Here is a 15,483-nt window from a genome sequence, read left to right as displayed (position 1 = left end):
TGGAAATGATGCCATATAGCCAAGTTGGCCGTGAGCACATTGGCCTGTGAACTTTTGCAACAAATACACAAATAGTACATGGTGCTTTTAAATGCTTGCGAAACACTTTAAACATGTTGTTCGAGTACTTTGGTAAGGTCACTTCTTGCAAGGTGCTGCTCCATGACAATGTTTATAATGATGTTCATAATGCAGCCAGCAGAGCATAAAGCTTATTATTCTTTATCATTATGTAAGCTCTCCATGCAGTATAGGAGGGAAGTGCTAGTTAAAGAGAAATGAAAGTGAAGCTCCAAATCCTGAAGAAAGTTCAGGAAGGAGCTACAGTGCAGCCCAAGTGTCCAAACAACTCTTTCAGTCGAGCACACTCAGGACTACTTCCACTTTTGCACGAACATTCAAAACGATATCTCATTGACATGTTTGGTAAATGATTGATATCCCTACAAGTGATCGACCAACGATACTGCCCTATGAATGTAAGTGTCCCGAGTGGAGAAAATGGCTGTAAGCTTGTGTGTTTGCAGTAGGAGTGCCATTGCTACAGTGCTGTGATGCTGAATGCATGGTCGCAGCTCTCATTTCTGATACTCTTATCTGAAATTTTGTAAATTGTGTAGTGCAGAAATGCTTCTGTACGGAGGTGTCTGTGTATGCTAAAGGAGTTTCTCTTCAGTATGAAATAATTTGTATTCTGTTGCCTCTATACTATGATCATCATAGTCATTTTGGAACATGGTATTTCATTTACCATTGGAATTTTTGTGTTCTCACTTTCCCAGGATCCGAAAGAAGAAGGCCATTTTGGCAATTAATGCCAAGATCGACAACACCACGAAACCTAAGGTTTCAAGGCCAATAATGAAGAAGGTAGGCTATCTTTTTCCTGTCATTATCTTTGGAAAATAATGTGCCTACAAAAGATTTATTTTCCCATTCCAGAGGGAACGCAGCGTGAGCAGATTGCGCTCTGAAATGTCTGAACTTGGTGTGGAGCTTGACAAGGGCCGGGTAAGCATTTTGTGACTATTACTTTGTCATATATCTTGGAACTATGTTGAACGTGGTCTTTCAAACTTGTAATGTTACTGTTGAAGTAACAAACGACATTGCTAAACCACAAATTTATGCTTGTGCTTTCCCCCTCCCCCTTATTGATATACCATTTTGCGGGGTGATGTAGACCCCTTGCAAATATAAGCTCTCAAGTTTTAGAGGTTGCAAACGCAGAAGGCCATTGCATTGGTTGAGCAATCATGATTGTATCTACAGAATATTATAGTACTGTGAAATGGCGAGAACACTGCAAGAAGAGCCAAAATTTTTGCAGCTCCTTGCATACAGAGCGTTAGAAGATGCCGAGCTGCCGCTAATATGACTGTGCCATGTCGCCACTGTGAAGGAGCTTTCGCTGTAGCAGGAGAGGTTGGAAGGGAAGATTGCTGCTTTCAGAAGTTGTTCAGGGGAGATGACGGGGGTTCCTGTTAAAATGCTTATTAAGGTATCTTAAATTTAGTCCAATGCCAAGGTTCTCATAATACGGCTTTTAAAAGTCCCTTTGCATTTGTTTTGAAGGGAGCGTAGTGTACTTATTTCTTGCTGTACGAAATAAAAACAGGTCTTTGTTATAGAGAGAGAAACCTTTTCCTTTCTGTTTCAGACACATTTCAAGAGAGCTGCATCAGAGGTGAGAACACCACGACCTTTGAAGAGGAAGCGGGAGGACAGCGAAGGCCGTGTGCGCAGCAGCTCAAGGACTCCAAGAGACCAATCGGGCATCCGCGACGCGACGGTAAGTTGCATGCATTTAGTTTGAAGACTAAATATTCACACTATTGTCATTCCATGGATGTAAATGCAAGTTGCCAACTAGTAATTCCGATTTGTCACGAACTGCTTAAATGTTTTAATAATCGGTAGTTTAACAGAATTTTTTGAAAATAAGAGCCTTTATTACACGAGTAGCTGGCAAAGCTTGGCGACACGTTGCTGCATGCGCAACTGCGGCCTGGTCACTCTCCAATTTGACTATTGTCATGCTGTCACTAGAGATGGATGAAAGTATAGTCAATGCATGCACTAGTACGGAAACTTGGGCGAATTTGGTGGTAGCTCATATTTGACAAGCAGCAACTGGACTACGATGAAGAGGATCACAACACAAGCGTTCACTCTCACCTAACAGTTTATTAGAAAACAATATGAATACATAAATAAATGCTAACCTGGATGCAATAAAAGCCATGCATGCGTAGCAGAAACCAGCTGGGTGCAACAAAAGTTATGTCGAGTGGAAAGAACATGTGCATCAAAAAACCAAACAAACAGAAAACACATGAAAAGAAAAAAAAAAGCGTTTTGTGGGAGTGCTGAATACAACCAAATGTAGAAAGCTCTTTTAAAAACTAATTTATAAGAACCTTAATTTACCTTCATCACCTAGCAGCTTGAACAGAAGTCAACCATGCTCTGATAGCCAAGTGATCTGCAAGGGACTTGCATAAGTGATATTCATGCCTGTAGGCTTACACTTGTACTGGGAACTACATACTAACATATAAACCAGTATGTAGGTTGAAGCTTTTTTCCAGGAAAAGTGTATGAATGTCACTCCTTGTCTTATAGTGGTCATTCATGGAATGTAACTTTAATTTAACAACAGGGAGCATGCAAGCACTGCAGCAATTGCCATCGCCATGACCTCTTAGTGTAAAGGATGCGCTTGTAAGACGGAAATGCCATTCCATTTTGTTAGCTGTTCGTCATTCTTTATTGTTGGGTGCATGCTGTTTTGCATGCTGGTGGGTGATGGAACCCAGTGGAAGTTCACTCCTGTGTTCATGCTTGCAGAAGTGAAATTTGGCAACCCACTGCCACTTCAGCATGTAAACTGTAATTCTGTAATTCAATCTACTTGCATAATTCTAAGACCAATTTTTATGAGGTTGATTAGATGTGCTGTTGCATTAGTTGTCTTTGTGGGTGCCTTCCTGTCGTCATTGTCGTGATGTTGTGTATGCAGATGAGGACAAAGGTGAAGAAACTGAACAAGAAGGCTCAACGGCCAATGAACAGGCAGGCCAGGAAAGGAGAAGGCGATCGCACCATCCCCAGCCTCAGGCCCAAACACCTGCTGGCCGGCCGAAGGGGTGTGGGCAAAGCAGATCGTCGGTGAAGCTGGCTGTACAAGGCTTGGTTGCTGCACTTCGGGACACTGTCTTTGTGTTAAAAATAACTGCTGTCATCAGTTGTTTGTCTGTCTTCAATAGGAAAAAAAGGCTTGCAGAGTTTTAACAGTGCAAAAAAAAAAAGAACGAAAAGCACAGGTGACAGATTGGCCACTGAATTTCCAACAGTTAAATTATATGAGCATATACTTTATACAAATTGTGCATCAAGCGCCCAAAACATTGCAATATTTTGGCACAAAAATGTGTCTATATACACCTTGTAAAATATGCCACATTATCAGGATTAAAGGGGCCATGACACGGTCGTCCAACTGTTCTCAGTTTATTATCGTGATAGCAGTTATGTGAACACTCCAGGCAAATTTCCACCATTGCAGTGAGGTTTCGTATATAGAGTTCAAGTGTGATAAGATCGTGGCCACGCCCTGTATGTTGTAGGTGCAAGGGGAAGCGTGCCATGGTGAGCCGAGACGGGATGGTGGCTTGGTGCAGCAGCGTCTTTTCCTGCACACAAGAGAGTAAGGCGGGCAGGGTTCACGCCGACTTTTTGCATGTACAAGGGGGGAGGGGGGCAAGGTAGCATGGGTCTCCGCTTCTACTGCGGCTGTGACTGCACATGGCACTGCTGAGCATGGTTGTGCGGGTCTTGGACGTAATCTGTAGGAGGTTCGAAGGCTAGCCGACCTGAGATAGCTGATGGCTTCGTGTGCGTTGTGTTCTTGCGTGCCTAGTTCTCGTTGAAATAAGAGACAGCACGAAAGGGAATTTGCTCGCCGCTGCTGCTGCACTTCAAGTCAGCATTATGACAGCAAGTGTCTGCGGTCATAGAGTGAGATGTGTTCATGTTTGCCTGTGCTCGTGTGACGCTGCGCTTGTTAATTTAGTTCGTAAGTGAATGTTTCCAATAGTTTGTACAGCTAACAAAACTACTAACCTTACTGTGTGTAGCTGTCTAATAATTTTCTACGCAATCAATGCTTTGCATTTCAAGCGAAATTGCAACCTTTTAGAGTAAATGAGAGTAGAGGGCCCAATATGGTCATACACACACAAAAAGAAACTGGGCTCTCAGTGCATATCTTAACTCGAAATTTCAATTTGAGAGCGCTGCCTTTACACCTCCCACTGACGGTGATCACTCATGGCACAGCTGTAGGCTGTCAGGAAATGGGGGTCCACTGCTGTGTCATCTTTGAAACAGTTTAAGGCCACGTTGTGTGCATTGCTCTATGCACTCTGGCACCCAATGGCACAGCAAGGTCATCACTGTTGAATTGCGCCCCCATTGACTCGCGCAGAAATTTGAATGCAAATTTTCTACTGCATCAAATGCGCTCAAATTTTGCCAGCTCGCAGTGGGACATGTACATTTTAATATGCATTATATAATTCAAGCTCGAAAATATGGTGTGGCCCCTCTAACAGTAGTACAAGGAATGTTGCCGAAGTCAATGTTTGGATGAAAACTTGTCTTCATCAGGCGCAAGGACAAGTTCCCTTGTCAGAATGGTGGATCCAGTGACATTTCTTGTACCACTGTTAATCACTTTAAATCTCCATCTTCCTGTGAACCACTCTTGTTTTGGACTCTTTTGTCATGTAACACTAAGGTCCGACAGCTGGCGCATTTAAGTATTAGTACTTGTCGTTATTAAAAAAAAAAACCTTTCCCCTACCGAAAAATGGGGCTAAGTGAATCTTGTCCTGCGTGCCCCTGACCTTCATCAAGATTAAGTAACCCACAGGTAATGGTGCTGGATTGTACTGGCCTTCCGTTGCCTCGGCTCGGGACCTTTTAGTTTACTGTCAGATTGCCTGGGCTTGGGCAGCTCTAATGGCTGGATTGGTGCGCTGATGGCGAGCCCTTTCACGGGCGAGTGCTCGCCGCCGCTTGTCGAAGGCTGCCTGTTCCTCGGGGGAACGCACAATGCGTGGCCGTCCCATCCGTTTTCCGAGACTGCACGGAAACGAAGCCAACGCGCGCCGACGGCGAGCCCTTTCACGGGCAAGTTCTTGCCGCCGCTCGTCGAACACTGCCCGTTCCTCAGGGGAACGCACAACGCGTGGCCGTCCCATCCGTTTTCCGAGACTGAACTGAACGGAAACTTCAGGTAGATAGCACGAGATGGTGCTGTAGGATCATGGGCTGTGGAATGTATGGCGTGGCGCGAGCGCTGCATGTTGATATTTTGATAATAATTTTCTGTGGCAGTCAAATAGGCATGAAAATGCTCGGTGGATGTTAAAATGCATCCCCGAAGCTCGTTCCATATAATAGATAAATTATATGTGCACTCTTAGCGCATCTCAACGCCCATTAGACGGATTTATTAACCTGAACAGCAAAGGTATTGCATACACTGAAGTAGTGGCGTAAAACCGTTAAATTTGTTTTGAGCCATGTTGCCACGTAACCAGAAATTATTCGGACGGAAAACTCGGCTGGAAATAACCCCGTAGTAAAGGACACCAAATTGATTATAACCAACTCAGATTCCAGGTGCACGCATTTTCTTTTGCGGTTCGCATTCATAAAAAAGCGACCGCGGCATCCGCGACCCAACGTCAAGCGCTTAGTTCCTCAGCTGCTGTTGTAGAAGAGAAGGCAAAACAATATGTATGTACATAGCCCAAAGCCAAAGAGCTTACCTGCTTGGCATTTACCTTCTTTCGTGATGAACATTTGTCTCTCGTTCTTTCATTCTGTTTCCCGAACCCCTCGCAACTACATTTGCACAGTTTATTTGTGAATTTTTTTATTTACATCATTAAGGGCTCCCGAACGTCAGGCTCATGTGCGAGTATGAGACACACCGACATCCTACACGTCTATAAAAGGAATAAAACAGGTAGGAAAGACGCCAAGTAAAAGGGATCTCTGCAAAACTACACACAGTATGCCAAAACACTGAAAAACAATGCGAGTACATTCCATCCCAAACAGTGAAGACCTACAGCAAATAAATTCCTTAATTCATTTAATTATATTCCCAAAATTAGCTTTTTGAATGCACCAGAAAAAGTTGTGCATTCAGATAAAAAAGACAAGGGTCAGCATACATATGTTGCACCAGCCAACGTTAAAGTGCAATTTCTTTTTTCGTCATGCTTCTCTTTACTGACTGAGACCTTTAACATAAAAGTGCAGCCGTGTTAGGACATAAAAACGCACAACTGCTGACGTGAAATCATTAGCATGTAATTTGCAGCCTATGGCATAGCCAATTAACTTTTGAGCTTTCACTAGAATTATGACATCAACTATGCTGTTGCTGCAAAGCTCCTCTTTGCTGAAGAAGGTTGTAAATATATTCCCTCAAGTTTCTTTAGTGCTTCAAAAAGCAACTTGGAGGGTTACAGCAATCCTCCCCTGTCACAAATTTGTGAATTTTGAGACTCTGCTACTGACACTAGAGTTCTGCAAAAGAAGAGAGGGGCAGTCCTCACATTTGTTGCAAGTAAAATATTTTTGCGCGACATACCCTGCCATATATAATGGATGAGGCGGTCATCGCTCCTTGTCTCCACATAAGCTCGGTGCTCTGCTGGAGTACTGTTTAGCCCTGCTCTACCAACGTTAGATTTCCAGCTTCAACTAACTCGTCAAGCCACGCAACTTCCTCTTTGTCAGAATTATCATGCGAGTGAAGTAGTGATACTAAATCTTTACTGACCTCTGTGTTCCCTGTTTGCATTGCCTTTGCCAAGTTATAAAAAGACAGGCAATTCACAACAATCAAAAATTGAGATGGCATTGGCTGATCGTTAGATCTGCACGACTACCTCACAAGAAGTTCTACAACTTATATTGGCATAGTCTAGATGTCAATAGGTATTTAAAGCCCTCTCTTTCGAAGTATTATAACAGAGCCAAAGTGCTGCACAATGTCACACGGAGCCCATCTGCCGTTGACTGGCTCAAGAAGCCGCAAAGTCCTTTTGCATTGGAAACATATCTAGCGCGAGCGAACAAGGACAGAAAAACACCACAATGCGCTAACTTCAAGAACTTGATTTTCAGGAGACGCCCACCTATTTAACCCATGCAAAGTTAAATAGACGGGTGTTTCCTGAAAATCAAGTTGCTGAAGTTGGCGCATTGTCGTCTCCCTTCTGTCCTTGTTCGGTGGCACTAAATATACTTTCTAAGTCAGTTTACCAACACGCCCAACAAATGGCAATCCTTTTGCATGTGACTCCGAATGAGACAGAAATTCGAGGAATTCCTTCAGAGTCCTTAAAGGGACCCTGAAATGCTTTTGACGATTTTCTACAAACGTACTGAGTCGTTAGAGTAGGTCCTTCTGATCATTAATTGACACATCTAAGTGCTCTGCGTAAAGCGTGTAATTTATTATAAGGTTTTAAAAATGCACATCGCTGCCGATCGCAGCGCACTGCTCGGCGGAATTTTAAGCCGCCCCTACCCATATGACCGAAATCACCCATATGACGTCAGTGGGGCGAGCTATCCGATTGGCTGACCAGGGCGCGTGATCGATAATTTTTCCAACTTTATGGTAAACAAATGATCTTCGTAATAGTTGGAATGCTAGTTAATTTGTTTTTATAGAAAGAAAGCAGCATAAAGAGAATGCACAAGAACAATTTTTCAGTACACTTAGGCACTTCCGGCACAAAGCAAGTGTCGTCTGCTTGTGTTACAACGTACTCCATTTTGACGAGAGCTCCGCGGTCAGAGTTGGTCTCAGTCTTTTCGCGAGCACTACGATTCGACTTTGTTGCCTTGTGGACTGCAAACGTAGCGACTGGCAATATGTCAAGCTGCGACATCGTGTCCCTCTGCAAGGCAGCGTACGAGCGAACTAGCTGCTGCGCATCGGACTGCCGCTATACGATCGGCGCCAGGATTTGCGCGTTTGTGGCCGTCACTTTACACCGGAAGATTACTAACGCAATAGCGTTTCGCGAGTCCCGTATTAGGGCAAACGTAAGCGCAAGGGGACAGGGTCTGGCCGCTTGACTGTGCCGTAACGGGATGAGCCGAGATGAGCTGAAGGGCACATGTGAATGGTCTGCACTGTGCAGCCACCTGGTGGCATAGAGCTCAACCATACACAGTAGCAGCAACGAAGCGTATTCTTCTTTGCTGCTGGTGCGTATTTTTCGCAGGAGTGTAATCATCAACACGTTGTTTTTATAAATGTTTCAAATTTTTTACACTTGGTTAGAGCAATATTAGCGCTTTGGCTGGTTAAGCGCTGCGCCAACAAGTGTCTGGACCGTGCAGACCGATCAGGCCGCTCACGTACGTCTACGCCAAAGTTCCTTCATCAGCTTGAGTTTATGCCTCCAGTCATTTGCCGAAATGACCAGCTTGCCTGTGGTTGACGGAATACCAGACACGTTCGGCGCTACGACAGAATGCTCGCAACGCAGGCTGCTTCGATAGCTCTCGCTTGGGGTCGACAGCCAAGCGGCTAGCGGAGAGGTTTCGCGCGGGCGGGCTCCAAAACAACCGGAAGTGGACGATGTGACGTCGCATCGTGACGCGGAACCAGTGAAGGCGGAGCTTAGCCCCGCTCGCTCGGCGAACGAGTTGAGGAGGAAAAGCGTGGCTGGGGAGGAGGGTAACTTCTAATCGCTTGTAGCTCCATTAATACGTAACGCTTCACTTAAATTGTGGTGCGAATGTTCTACTTAAGCTGTACCCTACGCGTCTACAAAATTTGTCCGAACCGTTTCAGGGGCCCTTTAAGAGCAAGCACGCTGCTACCGGCCGCAACACACGGAGAATGCGTCCGTACAGCCCGTGCGACTGCAGCGCCGCCGCATACATCCGGGACCTGTCTACGCTCCCGGCTTCAAAGCAGTGCGTGGCGCGCTCCACCGTCTGAACACACTGCCTATATTCTAGTACACTGTAGTAGCGCGCGTGGCGTGAGCGCGCGCCTATGCAGCTGGAATCCTTGCTAATGACTCGCGTGCCGGCGCAGCTGTCAAACCGCCCTTTCCTGCCGCTGCTCTGGGAGCAACTGGTTTTTTTTTCTGTGACCACGACAACGTCACTGAAACTTGTGAGCCAATACAAGCTTCGCTTGAAAAGTGCTTGACCATTTTCTTTCCCGAGTTCCTTTGTTTTCAAAGCAAAAGTCGCGAAAGACTACTCTGCTACTATTTCAATGTTCTATTTAGAACAACAGACACCAGCAGAATGGACTAGTCTAACGGTAGGCCTGTTTGTTTAAGAAATCAATTATGAATCTACTCTCTTGCCAATGTCTATATATGATTAGTGTGATAGCAATTATGCGGACACTCGAGGCGCATTCATTCACCTCACCGCCGTTGTCTTGCATTCCTGTTCAACAGCGGATGCGTGGCACGCATGCTGAGGTTTAGAGCAAAGGTCTCCACAGACGTGAGTACATTGACTGCAAAAAAATCATGAGCCATTCCACTGTGTGAATGAAGGTGGATGAGCAGCGAAGCTGTTTAGCATATGACACAGAGGTGACACAGAATTTTGAACATTGGTAAAGAGTCATTTACTGGGATTTTTTTTATACATTCGCGTGGACGACGGGACCGCCGCCCTGATGAACCGGAGGAATCTAGACACGCGTGACGTTCAGACGGGACCGCCACCACGGGAGTTCGGAAGGAGATACGCAAGCGCTTGGAACGCCGACAGAGAGAGGGCGGTGCGAACGTAGACATGGCCGATCGACGTTGGTCAAAATAGTATGTTTTCTTATAATGAGCTTAATACCTGATACGGGTTGTATTTGGACCCACGCTATTAAACTTCTCAGCGCTCTGCAAGTTGGCAGAGTGCTTGAAGCCTATATATATATATATATATATATATATATATATATATATATATATATATATATATATGCATATCAAACGAATTGCATGGTTGGGTGAGAACCAGGATGACATCATGTGAGTCACGTGATCACCTCATTGGCTGCGTGATAGTGAGCCGGTTATTACCCTTTATAAGCCACTCCGTTTGATATGCATGTCGGCAGTTTAGGATAGTGCATACGTGAGAAGCGTGGTGACGTCACGAGTTTCATTAGTCATCACTTACTTGAGTCAATGATAGGGAGGAGGTTCTTAAGCTTTGAAAGCAATTTCCTTCGATATGTTAGTAGGCAGGTTAGAAGATGTGCGACGGCGGTGACGTCGAGTAGGTCACTAGTGACCTAGTCATGTCACTCAAGAATAAGCTGTTACATTCTGAGAACCATTTCGTTTGATGTGCGTGTTGGAAGCATAAGAGTGTACGCAAGACACAAGCTTAATGAGCTATATTGAATCGCTTAGTGATGTCAAGTGCCTGAGTAATGGTGAGCAAGTTTTTACCCTTGCGAACGATGTCGATCGATATGCAAGACGATAGGGATGGAAATCGCATGTCATGATCGCAACCCAATTCGCGTAATATCCGTCACGATTCTGACTCCGTTATGTGGGTCACTCTTGTCACTCGGAAATGCGACTCGAAAAGGAGAAAATGAGCGAGTGGTATAACACACGATAACACACGGGAGTGTTTCTGAAGCAGCCATGACAGCACCGGTAGCGTCGAAACTGCTTCTATAGTGCTGACGCCAATATAATGATCACATCAATGAATAGACGGCATTCCTGACGCCTGTTACGAGCTCTTCTGCAAGAATTATTTGTTTCTCAATCAATTTCCAACAGGATTAAATTGACTGGCACTGGGATTAAAATGTGTGGCACTTGGATTAAAATGGCTGGCGCAAGGATTAAATGAGTTGGCACGCGGATCAATTCGCATGGCGCTGGGATTAAATGTGGTGGCGTTTGGATTAAATTATTGACACTTTGATTAAAAATGCTAGCGCTCAGATTAAATTGGCTGGCACCTGGATTATTTTCAATGGCGTTTGAATTAAACTGAGCGGGAAAACCTGTAGTTGCGGGTAGAATCAGCGATATGTCTGATAGCGGCATAAACGCGAGAGATGCAACTTGTAGCAAGACAGAAACTTCTGGCCGCGATGTGTTTAAAGGGACACTAAAGACAAATATTAAGTCAAACTAGAGTGATAGATTAGGGCTCCATAAACTCTAAGGCGTCAATATTATAGCGAAGAGAGCCTTATCCGAGAAAATGACGTAAATGCAGGCCACGATCAGAGACTCAAGGGACATTCAAGCACTTGCCCGCTGACGAAGGTAGACATTCAAATTCTGTCACTAGTACTGAACCATTCGTTATACAAACATAATTGTATTGCATTATCCAACGAAATAAAATACTACTTGTCCAGTTCTATTTCAGTTTTAGAAAAAAAAAAACTGATTGACGTTACCCTTGACAACGACGCGGGTGGTCGCAAGGTTTCGTTTTCGCTCGGCTCGACTCCTCTCTGCCCGCTCTTTCGCGTTTCAGTAGTTTCGTTATCGCCTAGTGCTGCGCTGGTATTGCTAGTTCGCGAAACTCTCACAAACTGCCTTACGATGCAACGGGATGCCTGAACGGTCCACACCACTTGACCAAAAGCAGTTGCAGTGGCGAATCCACCGCTCTCGTGGCTCTGTTTCTCCGTGACCAGGCGTTTGCGTTCTGTGCAAAAACACCGTACCGGTGCCATTGGTCCGGTGCCATTGTACTCACCGACGGCAGCAAAGGGTCGTGATGGCGTATGCAACGTCATCACTCCCCGGTTGGGCGGCGGGAGATTTGAATTGCGGGAAAGGTATTCGGACACTTCAGGTGCAATTTTTTCGTAAACTAAGTCTTGGTACGAAGCAAGCGTTGCAAGGTTTCTGGAATGGTATTTAGATAGTCCACGTCGAGTTATTATTTGCCTTTAGTATCCCTTTAAGATGCCGGTTGAAAGTTTTTGCATAATTCCGGCCGTTGTATTCGAAGGAGTTTTTCTACATTTCTGCATGTAAAAATATTTTTACATGTCTACTGCATGGTGCTGTTTCTTTGCATCATTCATATAAAAATGAATGTAACTGACGCCGATAGCTGCACTGAACTATATAAAACAGTTTCGGCGTGCAAGTTAAAAAATAACCTTAAAAATTGTGCATCCGAGCAATGCCTACATTTCTACTAACCCACACTCCATTAATTCAACCTAATGATGACAAGTTAACAAATTGAGCAAAATTGTTCTCAACCGCATCATAACATAGCTTAGCTGAAAAAGAAAAATGTTCACCTGCTGCTGCAGAAAAAAAGTATTTTGATTCTTTTTTTTTTCATTGCAAAATGACCTTTTAAGAAAAGTTAATAAGCAAAGGGTGATTAGTATGCAGAACAAGTGGTTTCACTTATTGTCCGGTCGGGAAGGTGCATTATAACATCTACTGATTGGCTGACAGCTTAAGGATTGAACCCAGAAAAGGTGGATCATAGAAGAGGTCTCCTTTTTTTTTTTTCGTAAAGCATATTGTATAAACACAATCTCGTTAAGAACAAGTGGAAGCAAGGTTAACTTATTTAAAGAGTGTCACGGTCGTTGGTACTGGCTTAGCAATTCTAGACGAATTCACGGACTCTTTGCTCAATGGAAATATATCTCATATAAACCGAGGCATAGCAAAAAAGAAAACGACTGCGACGCAACAGCAAGGCTCTACATATTCGTGGAGAAAGGAATATGCAAACACACTCGGCGTAGGCGCTTTTAGATATGTGCCCAATTTATTTTTCAAATATGTTGGCTGAGAGCAAGATACTTACAAACTGTTTTGTATTTTTCCCACTTTCAACACGTCTTTATTCGGTCCTCTCAGCCCTTAGTATGAAAAGACCAGAGCTTCAACCAGTTTAGCAAAGAAGGATGTAGTAGAACAGCTTTTTAAATTTGTGGTTTCGGTTTCCGCGCCGCTGCCGCAGTCTAGAAAAGACCACCACGCCGCCGCTGGTTGAAACCGACACAGCGCGGTTTCGACCAGCGCCGTGTCGGTGACAGGTGTCGATAAAACACCTGTACTTCGAACTTCAAACCAGAGTTCAAACCAAAGATAGGGGGCGGCCACTTGTGCTTTATACTTTGTCGATCGCAAAAAAACTTCGGAGCGCGTTCAAAGCTGACCACCTGGCGGGAAAAAAGCGAACTGCTTAGAAAAAAAAAAATAGTTCTCCTTCTTTACGTATGATAGCGCGGTGGGCCCATGAGCGGTGCGGAGGGTCTTGAAAGCGTCGAAAGCGGCGTTTCAAACCATTGTTAGAGGGCTGATTAACTATGCCTGATGGGCGCGGCACGGAAAGAATTAACGCCGATGGCTTCCCGTATCTCACATCTCGTGCACCACCGAAGTGCGATGCCTACAATGCCGCAGGCGGCACGCCTCATCACGTCAGCGTTGCAACTTTATACTGCCGCCTCTAGAGCTGTTAATTCATACATCGCCATTGTAGCGAATGTATTTAGGCCTCTACGATTAGCCACGATAAATTTACCGTTTGTTACTTACCGCTTCGTGGACTGCTACATACAATTTCTTGGTGTTCTTTGGCCATGCCTGGCCCTCGCGCTAATAAACCCAATATATCATCATCATCATCACCATCATGCATCCCCTGCACTTGGTTCGCATACGCTATCGCATTTGTAAACGTGCACGGGCTTGCTGTCATTTTATAACTGGTTACACCATTGGTGTGGTTTTCAATGTGAATTGTTGGGAGACAACCAGGTGAAACACGGGGAAGGCGGGAGACGGCACGCGGGCTCTCTTTAGCAGAGTGGAACACTCCCAATATAAGGCGCACTAGGTTACAGGAACTGAACCCTTCGCTCCAACTCCGATCACCGCCCGGGCTTCACCGTCACAAAGGCTTATATTACATTGATTGGAATTACCTACAGTGCTGCATGCCACGTCTGCGGCAGCGAAGAGTGAGTGAGTGAGTGAGTGAATAAACTTTTATTTGGTCCAGCAAAGCGCGATAAAACGCGCACCCGGCTAATCCCACGACGGGACTGACAGATCTAGTCTGCCGGCCCGATCGCGGGCGCGCTGGACGGCCAGGACTTGATCCTCAAAGACAGGACTTGGCAGGAGCGCGTCCCACTCTTCCTTGGTGAACTTCGGGCCCAGCGACCCGCACTCCCAGACAGTGGCGTAGCTACGTCGTCTGGCACCCGGGGCCCATAGGTCTTCTGTCACCCCCCTCCCCCCAGGGTGTAGCCGGCGGAAAGAGGGGTGTCTTCAGACGTATATGACACCCCCCCCCCCCCCACTGGCCTCTTGCACCCGGGGCCCACGGCCCCCCGGCCCCCCCTGTTGCTACGCCACTGCTCCCAGAGCATATGAGGCAACGTAGCTACCTCACCACAGGCCACGCAAGAACAATTTGGATAAATCTCTGGATATATGCTATTAAGGGACGCCGGATTTGGGTACGAGTTCGTTTGCACAAGTCTTAGTGTGACCGCCTGCGGCCTGCTTAGCTTGGAGTGAGGCGGGGGGAAAACCCTTCTCTCTAAGTAAAAGAATTTCGTGATTTCGTTGTGTGTGAGAGGAGCGTCTCTGTGTCCGGGGAGAGAGTCGCCCGATCCGAGGGCAGCGCGGTCGGTAAAGCCACGCGCAGCCTCGTGGGCAGACTCGTTGAGGTTCAGAGGAACCCCCTCAATCGCCCCGACGTGTGCAGGGAACCAAAGGATCGAGTGCATGGAGGTGTTGCCCTGTTTGGCGCCTTTCAGAATTTGAACTACCTGCCGGGCTACCCGGCCTTTCTGGAATGCCCTGATGGCGGCTTTCGAATCGCTATACACCCTGTCTCTCCGACCGTCTTGCATGGCGAGTGCAATGGCCACTTGCTCGGCCACCTCTGGGTTCGTCGTCCGGACGGAAGCACAGTTGATGACTTTGCCCAGCGTGTCAATGACGGAAACCGCAAAAGCCTTGCCGTCTCGGTATGCAGCTGCATCCACGAAGCTTGCTGCGATTTTGTCTTTGTTTATTTGCTTTAGTATATTAAATGCTCTTGCCTTGCGACGACCTGCGTTGTGAACGGGATGAACGTTGCGGGACAAAGGGGCGACCACGATCTTCTCCCCTATTTCTCTGGGGATTTGGGTGTCTTCAGCCAAGTTCTTGGTTGGTGCGAGTCCGATCTCCTCGAGCCTACGCCTGCCGGCTGGCGTGGTGGACAGCCGAGTTAGCTGGGCCCGTTCCTGAGCCTCGGCCATCTCCTCCATGGTGTTGTGTATGCCGATCCGAAGGAGGTCCTCTGTATGCGTTCTGACGGGCAGCCCGAGGGCTCTCTTGAAGAATTTTCTAATGAGGGCATTAAGCTTTTCCCGCTCGGCTCTGAGCC

The 15,483-nt window shown here is 46.0% G+C and overlaps 1 protein-coding gene and 1 long non-coding RNA gene across 2 annotated transcripts in view; one reads left to right on the top strand and one right to left on the bottom strand.

The window, feature by feature from the left end:
- The window catches only part of Non1 (nucleolar GTP-binding protein 1), a 41,745-nt gene extending 38,498 nt beyond the window's left edge, over window positions 1-3,247 (top strand). The window contains exons 14-17 of the mRNA XM_075693044.1: window positions 783-870; window positions 943-1,011; window positions 1,661-1,792; window positions 3,023-3,247. Of these exons, the coding sequence (XP_075549159.1) occupies window positions 783-870; window positions 943-1,011; window positions 1,661-1,792; window positions 3,023-3,175 (442 nt within the window). The 3' untranslated portion in view covers window positions 3,176-3,247. The remainder of the gene's footprint in view (window positions 1-782; window positions 871-942; window positions 1,012-1,660; window positions 1,793-3,022) is intronic.
- Window positions 3,226-15,483, bottom strand: part of LOC142582914 (uncharacterized) — a 33,092-nt gene continuing 20,834 nt past the window's right edge. The window contains exon 2 of the long non-coding RNA XR_012828519.1: window positions 3,226-3,695. This is a non-coding gene — a long non-coding RNA (uncharacterized LOC142582914). The remainder of the gene's footprint in view (window positions 3,696-15,483) is intronic.

Source organism: Dermacentor variabilis, chromosome 5, assembly GCF_050947875.1.
Source record: "Dermacentor variabilis isolate Ectoservices chromosome 5, ASM5094787v1, whole genome shotgun sequence".
NCBI lineage: Eukaryota > Metazoa > Arthropoda > Arachnida > Ixodida > Ixodidae > Dermacentor > Dermacentor variabilis.
Note: the sequence above shows the minus strand (reverse complement) of the source record. Positions and strands in the feature narration are given on the sequence as shown.